The sequence below is a fragment of the Talpa occidentalis genome, unplaced genomic scaffold, assembly GCF_014898055.3.
Source record: "Talpa occidentalis isolate TD23 unplaced genomic scaffold, MPIMG_talOcc4v2.1 talOcc4.8, whole genome shotgun sequence".
Taxonomy (NCBI): Eukaryota; Metazoa; Chordata; class Mammalia; order Eulipotyphla; family Talpidae; genus Talpa; species Talpa occidentalis.
In genome coordinates this window covers 91335158-91345500 of record NW_023605194.1, presented here as the reverse complement: position 1 = coordinate 91345500, position 10343 = coordinate 91335158, and the positions used below count along the sequence as shown (strand labels likewise).

Genomic DNA, 10343 nt, shown 5'->3' with positions numbered 1-10343 from the left:
GGATGTTTGTGTCTATACAATATTCTTAGGATTATTAAACCCTTTCTGTGGTCATTACTTAGCAACTCAACATTATTCATTCACTGTATTTTTCTTAAGTCAGTCCCTTTAGCCTTTCATCATCTGTCTTTTTTTCTGAATCCAATCCAATTCTTCAAACTACATAGAGTTAAGGGCACCATCCCAGGCCCTATTCTTCAAATAATAATAAAAAAAAAGCCATATCTTTCTTCTTCATTGTTCTGGGAAATCATGCATGAGCTCCTGCCCCAGGCCACATTGTCAAGTGAGTGCTATTCTGTGTCGCTGGGCAGGAGACGACCCTATAATGAGACATACACTGTCAAATGTTCATTGGATGAATCCAGTGATTTTGAATTTGTGGTAACTGAGATTTGGGCTGGGGCTAGTAAGTCTAAGTCTGCTATCACTACAGTGATAGTTTCATCAATTAAATTAATAGCAGAAGCAAGTAATAAGACTACAAGTTACAAGTATTTGGGGGAATAATAATTTCAAAACTCGTGATACTTTATAGACATTCTTTGTGTTCAAGTGCTGATTTGAATATTGATTAAAAAATTTTTATTTAAAGTTAAATTTAAATTGTAAAAAATAACTTCACCTGTCCTTACATATCCATAATGTGGGCATTCTGCTAATTTAGAAACAGATTTTTTCCAAGTAGTCTGCTTTATTGTTATGTCATCAAATCTTTATAACTGAACAGAATAAAAGAGAGGAAATAGTAATACCTTTCTGTAAAGTTCAACAGGAGGCATGTATGATCCCCAGCAGAGTAGGCTCAGAAACATCAATTCTTTTCTGTTCCAACCTTTCATTTTGTAAATCTCGATTGAGAAACCACAACAGTCAGGTGAGTTTCCAGAACCAGCAAGGAATGGACCCAGTTTGAATCTGGGTCTTCCAATGTCTATGCCAGTTCTCCTTCTGCTGTGGCTCATTGCTTCTGCATCCCCAGGACCAAAGGCTTGCTGCCTTTTCCTTTTCTGATAATCTTGATTCCTTCCTATAAAGGGCACTCTGGAACCCCACTGATAGACTGAACAAGATGATGAGCTAGATGGGTGACCAGTGAGCCAAATTTCAAGGGAAATCATCCTGCCATGGTGGCCATTTCTACTCAGAAAACCAACAGCAGATCTCAGTAGCCTGAGAGCGTGACAAGCACGGAGCTATAAGAACAGGTAGCAAGACTGAAGGAAGTGGACGCTGTCATTTCCAGCTCTGCCATGCGTCTTTTATGGTGACAACAAGCATTTAAAATAGCCGAGCAAAATATACAATGTATGGCTCCACTAGCATGTTTAAAAAGTAAAGTAACTCACATTCAGAATTCTCCAGTTTTACGAGAGTCCTTTGAAGTACTGAGCCTCCACCATGGATGGGATTCACTGGGTAGAATTTGATAGAGTGGGGTACAGTCTCACCAAAAATAAAATGAGAAGTGAGGTCAAGTCATTGAAAACATTCCATTGCCACAGGGGAAGCTTTTATGAAAGCACTGTATGGTGTAATAGCTCTTTGAAATGATCCATTCTCAGATGTTTGCATAATCAGAGAAAATCCTGTTGAAATGTTTTGATAAATTGTACTTTTCAGTATCTCATAATACATTTAAATGTAAATATACTTCAATATTTGCCAATATCCAACAGAAAACTAGTAGTATATGGAAACAAAAGAAAGGTGAAGATAAAAAGGTACCTTAAGGGACATACACTCTCAGAATAGAACTAGAACCGTAAATGCCCAGGAAGTCATGTGATCAACCTGGACAGGCTGTTATTTTAGCTTCCTGTCTGCTAAGGTAAAATTCTCAAAACTGGACAATTATCTGCTGCTATGATTTTAGATTTTCTTGATCTGAATCTTTGATGGATATTTAATAAATACTGGCTTAAGCACTTCAGTTTTACTTTTTCCTCTGTTAAGTATTTAATGACCCGTAAACAAGCACTTGAGAAAATGCCACTGAAATGGGCCTTGTGTTTTTTCATAAGAAAACTTGCAAAATGGGATGCATTTCCCCACTGATTTATCTGTTTGGTGATCAGATGTTCAGCTCAGGTGATAAGTATCCTGTCCAAGGTCAAAGTCCTGTACAAGGAAAGAGAGGTCATAGCACCTACAGAAACATGTTGCTTTGTCTACCCTACCAGGCATGGGCCAGTGGATTCCACTGATGGGAATATTTGATGACCTCAAGACAGACTGGAAGGGGGCTGGAGGGAACCCAGAGATATTTTGCTCCATCTTCATGCTCTGCTCCTTTGAGCCAATAGGCAGTGCACACTCATGAAATTCACGGTTCACACCATGTTATCCACTCACCCATGTTAAGTGGGCCATGAAGGTTTCTGCTGGGTTCCTAGAAGACCCCATACTTCACACACCTGACATTTAAGTAGCAAGCCCACGTGCCCACCCCCTCACTCCTTTTCATCTGTTTTCATTATGTGTGTGCTCAGCTCAATGTCTATGGGCAGCATTCATTTACAATTAGGGGATCTGGAGTTGGAGGAGAAACAATCTTAGGGAAAGGAATACACCAAAAAAAAGGCATGAATTCCAGTGTCTAAAAGTTTGGGGAGATGGCATAAATGACCAAGAACATGAGCTCTAAAATCATAGGACTCTGCGTGTAGGCTAGAAGTCACTGACAGAAAGAAACCCATTTGCCTCCTGAGCAGCCTTCAGGTTGGCCAGTCCCCAGAACGAGGTAACTCACTTGCTTCACTGAAAGTGCTCTTTCTTTCCAGAATGCAATTCTGATTCACTTCTGGTATTGTCTCAGAAAAAAATCCTGTTGGTAAGTGCCTTATGGTGGCTCCCCGAATTTCCTGGATCTGAAAAAGTGAAGTGAAAGCTTATTTGCTTTTATATAATCAGATTCTTGGGAATTTAATCCTGTATCCTATTGATGGCTGAGCTAGCCATTCAAAATTAAAATGAACCTTTCATCCATGTGTATCATAAATGGGCATTTATCAGGATTATATGATTTTGCAATCCATCTGAATACGTAACCAGAATTTGTTTTCTTTCCGTTTCACTATGTAATTACCAAGCAACAATAACAAAAGTGACATGTTTGAAGAACAGATAAAATGCTGTAAATTGGCCAGTAATGGTGATATTTCCTCATCTTCTGAAAAACCCATTTATTCTCACTCTCAACAAATCAAGGCATTGTCAGCCCATACTCATCTTGTGGCCAGAGGGCCTCCACCAATTTCTGGATGTAAGTGAGTCCTGGAATGCAGATGAGGGCGACTCAGGAAAGCTTTCAGTGCAGGCAGCTGGTCTTTGCTTGCCTCAATTTCTAAATCATCCATAATGGGGCCAAGACCTCCCAAGCACTAAAAAGAGAGAGCTGACATGCTGGACAAACTGTTAATTTTTTCCCGAAGAAGCTGCTATATTGCACATCTGTCACTGCAGCGTAGACAATTACTCACAGGGCTGCCTGCTTTGAGCTGAGTTGTTAAGGGACCTAATGGAGAAATACAATGGCGGAACATTCACAGCATGCTGGCTTCCAGCATTGCTTGGCGATTGTTAGGTGATATTTAAAGGCTGTCCTGTGATATTAAAATATGTGAAGCCAGCAGAGATGCGTGGAGAGGAAGAGAAGTGGTATGATGAAAGGGAAGTTCTGGGAAGACAGGGAGACTCAAGAACCAAGTCTTAAGTTATGGATCACCTCACCCGCGGCTGAGAACCTGGGCACTCTGCCTTTATTTTAGAAAGATCGGAGATTTGCACCTAAATCTCACACCTTTCATGGGCTCCCAAGGGCTTCACACCCATTTCAGAATCTGTTATGTGAATTCCATCCGTGGTCCATGAAATGTGGATCATCTGTAGTTTCCATAGTGAATTCTAGTCATCAGTGAACTTCTGATTACAGGTGAGCCACACAGCAGCCCTCTGCAGGACCATTGTTCCCTCCCCTGACTTTTGAGTGCATCCTAACTACAAAATTCAGACATTTGAAGAAATTCACCTCAATAAGGAATCCATGAATTTGCTTGCTTTTGAAAAGCCTATTTTAAGTAGATGTGGAGTTAGTTACTATTTCGCATTCTTTCTGCTTTTATTAAAGAATGCTGTCTTCAGAAGAAAAATCACTGTATCTTGGAAATTAAATAGGGAAAAGAAGATGGGTCGAAAAAGTTTGGGGTCTTTTTTTTTAAACTTAGAATGCCATCATAATACACTCTTGCCTCTACCATCTTATAGCTGCAAAATCAAATAAAATGCTGGTGATTTATTTTGCAAATTCAAACCGAGGAAAAAGAAGAAACATAAAATATAGCTTCAATTTACTTAACTCCATTCTTGAGATAAAGGAGTAAAAACATAATATTCTGACCATGCAACAGGAGTGAGATCTGTGAATCTGAGAATGATTTAAACTGTGGGACAATTCAAAGACAGAAGACGACCGTAATGTACAGATAAAAGTGAAGTGGCAACAGTAGATCATCCTCCTGGCAGTTAATGGCACCGACTCGCTAGAGACAAATCTGGATCTACTTAAAGTGTCAGGTGTGTAAAGTAATGAGTCTTTGCTTAGTAGGAACCCAGCAGAAGGAGACTTCATGGTCCACTTGTCAGTTGAGTATATATTACTGCAAGCCTGTTAAATAAATGAATATTTAATACCTATAGGATTAAAAAAAATTCCACTTACCTAACAACTCTACTTAGTTTTTTGGGAGAAAAGATAAAATTTTATCAACATACAGAGATGCTTCTCATAGTAAGCAGAACTTAACATTTTAATGAGTATTATACAATATTTAAAATATCAAGCATGCTAATGAGATTCAACTTTCCAGAAGGAAATGGAATGACTATAACACGATTCTAATAGATATTTCAAATGGCCACAGAGAACTTACACTTGCTGCTTAGCAATCATAGAATCTTTGAGAGAAAGAAACCTTAAGCCAGTCAGTCCAGACCAACTTCAGAGAAAATATGGCAGAATAGGTCACAATCACCTGTTTGTTAGTACCATTGTGAGTCAAATGTTTATCAATTTATTCTCGAAAGTTTTTTTTGAAAATATTGAAATTTTTCAGGGCTTACAGATTAACAATGAATTTGACTGCACTGCTAAATGTTAATTGTCAACAATAGTAACTTACAAAAAGTTAAGACACTCTCACATTTATTACTTTAAGAGGGAAACATTTAAAGTACAAAGAGACAGCTTATAAATAACATTCTTAAACATTGCTTTAGTCTTTCTTTCTTTGTTGTACTATTAATATAACTTTCTACCCAAAGGGGTAAAAAAAAACTAAGGAAAAAGCCCAAAATATTCTTTGCTAAACAACTTCATTTCACAATACCAATTCAAATTACTTTTTTTTTTTTAGAAAGACAAAATACAGGAGGAATTGGTTTTTTAAAGCATGTCAACAGTGATTTTTCTTTTTCATGAAAGACCTGCTCAAAAAGAAAATGGATTGAAGAGAAGCAATTGTCAGTTGAATTAATTACATTATCAATTCACAAGTTTAGAATAAAGATATTATTAAAATGCAAGATTTTGCAATCATGTCCAGTATATTACACACACATGTGCCCAGTAAACACACACACATGTGGACCTCCTGCATGTCTTTCACCTGCTCTTCTGTCTTGGAAGCACAGTATGAGTTGCAAGTGCTACATATTCAAATTCTGACACCACTCAATTGAACATTTTAGTTAGTAATGGGTATCATATAATTAAAAATAAAAGCAAACAAATATGAAGGGAATGTAGTCTCAGAAACTGTATTTGGGGAGCAGGGAGGGGACACCAGTACATAACCTGGTCAGTATCAAGTATATAAAGCCAATAAAGAAAAAAACCTTGAATTACTAATGCTTAGCATCTCTTGGCTATTGCTGCAGAATGGATACTTTTTTTGACTAGTCAGGGAAGAGACCTATGCAGCCTCTAAAATTTTAGCACAACCAATTTGTTTCATATGAAGCTTTGCCTACAGTAAGAAAAGCAAATTTTGAAGGAGCAAACTCTTACTGTCTTTTTAAGGAGATAGACAACATACATTCTAATTCATGAGTTCCTTTGGATGCTTTGGGTTTTACAGTATATTGATAGTAGTATGAACCACAACTACATAACTAAAATAGTGGACTGCTTATCTTATAAGGTATTTGATTTACAACAAAAATTCCTATTTTAATTGTGTTAATTTCTCTAGTAAGTTCAGGTACAAACAGAACATCAGGGCTGTAGTGATTTTTCTTAAGGACTGAAAGATGAAGGGAGGGATTTCCTTAGGGTGTGTGTTTATGGAAGGGGTGGAGAGAGCTTGGGTATTGCCATTTCTCTACTTGGAGTATTGATCTATATAGTTCATCTTGTTAAACATGTCCATAGAGTAAAAATAAGTATTGAATCCTCTGTGGGTCCCATAGAGGGCTCAGGTTGTCAAGATGAAGACCTTTCTTATATTAGCTAAAAATTTAAAGATGAATGTTTGTGTGTGGGGGAAGGGTATTAGCAAGACTAAAGCTAAGCATCTCAGAGGGGTGCTTCAGAGATCAGTCCTGTCCAGAGAGGCAACAGAAATACTCATAAAGCCAGCAGAACTTAACTAACAAGTTCCCATGCCCCCAGTAAATCTTTCACTCTTGATCACACCCAGGTTCAGCTCAAGGTGAAGTGGAAAAGAACAGACAGTCCCCAGTGGTTGGGGACCAGTCTCACAATGACTTTACCATGTTACCAGCGGCTCCAAATTTGGGTTCTCAAAATTCTCATATTTTAGAAGATTTTTTGAAAAACAATCTTTTGAATAGAGCACTATGTACTACCCTGAAGAAATTTTATTTATTTAATTTTTGTGTAGCAGAACTGGGGTATAGGCCAGAAGTGTGGGAGTGACACACCAGAGACAGAGTGGGGAGCAGAACAGGTGGATTTACTGAATTCAGACCTGAGGGGAGCAGCAGGCAAAAATAGCAGAGATATGCTGCACCTTATTAGCTCCCTGGCCAGGGATCAAACTCAGGCCGTAGAAGTGATAGCGCTGAGACTTAACCCCTATGCCACCAGGGAGAACCTCCAAGAAGAAATTTTAAATGGGCATAGAGACAACTTCCCCTCCCCACCCCACCAGATATTCCCCTGTGATGAGCATTTAACAGAAAACATTGTTTAAAAAATGGTAAATTTCTAAGTAACCAACTTGTCAAAAAATAATCATAAAACAGTGTTGCTTCAACCAGTAAGTAAGAATGTGTCAACAGGGCAACTTATCCAGTAGTTTCTATTCTCTTAGCCAACCTGTACCACGAACCCCTGGGAAAGAAGATAGTTCTTGAAAGAAATGTGTGCTTTTGGGAGAACTTCCAGTCCTTCAAGTAGAGGGCAGTCCTTCCTCTGCCTAGTTGACTGTAGGCTCACCAGGGGACCACTTGGGAAAGGCCTGTAATACCCACAAGCTTCCTCTACTCCCCTTTCTAAAAAGTAGGGCTTAGAAAATTTTAAAAGCCTATAGGGTAGAGCACAGAGGAATTTTCAGGCAGTAAAAGCTATTCTAAATGCTGCTGTAAGGTGGCTACACGCCATTTCACATTTGTCCAAGCCTACGGGATGTACCACACTAAGAACTGTGGACACTGGGCCCACGATTGTAACAAATCAGAACAACCTGTCAATCATAATAAAGGCAATGCCCCTCTGTAAGGGGAGGTTGATGATGGGGAAGGCTGTGTAGGTGTGGCAGGGGACATATGGGGAAATGTTCTTACCTTCCTTTTAATTTTGCTGTGAAACAAAAACTGCTCTAGAATAAATAAAACCTTAAAGGACAAAACTATTAGAAAAGTGATTCATGTGTTTTGTCTTTAGTCAACCTTAATAAAGGCCACAATAAGTAGAGTATTATTATTAGTTCTTACGAGTGAAGGTGATAGCTAGTCAACATCCTCTAAACTATGAGCAATTTAGAACCTCTGCCATCAGGAAGCAGATGATTCAGAAATAACAATAGCAGGCACATGACAAAAATGACTTGTTTTACAGCAACTGCTCAGATGCTGGAAAGGCAGATCTCTACCATTCATTTTCTTGTTCACCTTGGGAATGGGCTGGATCATGCCAGGAGTCTGAATTCTTAGGAGAGCCATTTAACTCTTCAAATAAATGGATTCGATATTCTCATAATGTACTCCAATAGTTAAAATTTAAAATCAGTTTACTATAGTTGAGTTGATTTTAAAAAAATATCAACCTTTGGGAAGTGAGAGGTAGAAATGAGTCTAGATTAATAGAATTTACACTTCAGTCATGGTGAATTTAAAAAATACATCTTTCTCTCAATAATTATTTTATGCTCTAAATGAGGTAAAATTTGTAAAATCTGCATTAAAGTAACATGGAGGGCACTCTGGTGAGAACAAGGATGAGGTTTATTTTTGTTACAATGTCAGAGGGAAACATTAATTGCTGTTTGTCAGCTGTGAACTTCATACTACATTGTCCACGGATAGAAGATTAATGGGTAATCACCCATTAGAGAAGCTTCACAAAAAACCAAACTCAGGAATAAGACCTACCAAACCAAGATTTGCTTAGACTCCATGGATGTGATGGTAGGACTCTTGGGTTACAACAGGTGGGGACAATGGGCAACATCCTTCCTGGCCTCTCCCATTGTAAGACCCTGTGGCTATGTGTGCCCCCAGCCACCCAACACCACACACAGGTGACTGGATTGAGCTACACAGTGAGAAATGACTGACACAGGAGATCAAAATAAATAAGGGCAACAAGCTATTCTTTACACCTAAAAGTAGCTGAAATTTTTGAAAAGGTTTTCACTTTAGCACCATGAAGTATGATGAAATCCCATTTCCTTCTCTGTGACAGGGCCAGATGCAGTTGGGAAGCCAGGGCACAAGCTGGAGGCCGCTCCATGACTGCTTCACAAACAGAAGCTCTCTTGTAGTTTCAGAACAATGGGGCCTGTGTAGCCAGTAACAACTGTACAATACGGCACTGCCTCTTTGCTTTCCTTCTCAGGCGGATTTTCCTGAATTGGGGGTAGTGGTCGCTGGACTGCTTTTTGGTAGAGGAAACCCAAGTCCTAAGCCCTTTGGCCTCTGCAAGGCTTGGATGGGCTCCGCGATGCCCTTGCCATCTCGTCCAAGGCCTGATCCTGGCGTCCAGCCCATGTTCTGGAGCATTCTATTTCCAATGTTGTTTTCTAGAATTGGCTGGGCATTTTCTCCTACAAATCCTGAAACAATAAGATGACACAACATTAGCACAGGTGTAAGTGAGGATGCGCTCAGGTTAAGAAAACCGTATCTTCCCAAGTTGTTCTTTCAACGGGGAACCAGGGAGGGTTGTGGGTTCCTGTTTGCATAAGTAGTAGCTTGTGTAGTAGAGGCAACAATAAGAATGAGATTTTGGTTAGAGAGGAGTTTAGTAGCTGATTACTGAACTCCTTGGGGCTTTTGTTTTCTCATCTGTACACTAGGCCTAATGTGAACATGCACTGACTTAACACAGACAGTGTTTGCCCACGATTCCCCCTGAGGTCTCCAGGGAACAAAGATGCTCACTCTTCAAAGATCTGCGGGTGCCTGTGGATTATCAGCTCAGCCCTGGATCTTTTATATTTCTGTTCTGAAGTGTGGGCTATCTTCCCAACACTTTCAGGATTGAAATAAGTAATTGTTGACAAGATCACTCATTATTCTCAAAGGTGTGTGATTCAGTTATCTTGCTGGCACCAACCCACATCTTCCCTTTACCCATTTTCCATCCTCCTCAGTTTTTCCTCCCTGATTGGGGATTATACCAGGACCTTCTACCCTACCCCCAAGTTCAAAAAGTTGGGGCTCTGTTCTTTTCCTTCTCTTAAGACTACGCTTGGGAATGATCATATAAGGCCCAGAAGGATCCTCAAGCACCAGAGCCAGCAAAGATGTCCCAGATGGGACCACAGAGTATGGCCATGTCCTACCGTATGACCACATGGGGGTGGTTTCATAAATGGCCAATTTATGATTCTTTAAACTGTAAGCATTTCCAGGCATTCCCTGTATATGTGTCTTAAAAATAAAATAATAACAGAACTATCAGGGTTGAATCTATAAGTCACCAAGTAATTTGTATCTGACATTGTGGGCTGCCTCTTCTGACTGATAAAGGAAAACTGCAAAGTGGCAGAGGTGAGTTTTCATAACTGAAACTCACATTTACTACGGCATCATCATTAATTGGTTGTCAAGTCCACTATTGAACATTTGGTAGTGTCAATCTTCAGTGCGTTCTAGAG

General features: G+C 39.4%; 1 protein-coding gene across 2 annotated transcripts in view; it reads right to left on the bottom strand.

The window, feature by feature from the left end:
• Positions 1–4800: 4800 nt before the first annotated feature.
• GPATCH2 (G-patch domain containing 2) overlaps positions 4801–10343 on the bottom strand; it is a 150108-nt gene continuing 144565 nt past the window's right edge. For both annotated transcript variants that reach the window (XM_037496550.2, XM_037496551.2), the window contains exon 10: positions 4801–9296. In XM_037496550.2, the coding sequence (XP_037352447.1) occupies positions 9076–9296 (221 nt within the window). In that variant the 3' untranslated portion in view covers positions 4801–9075. The remainder of the gene's footprint in view (positions 9297–10343) is intronic.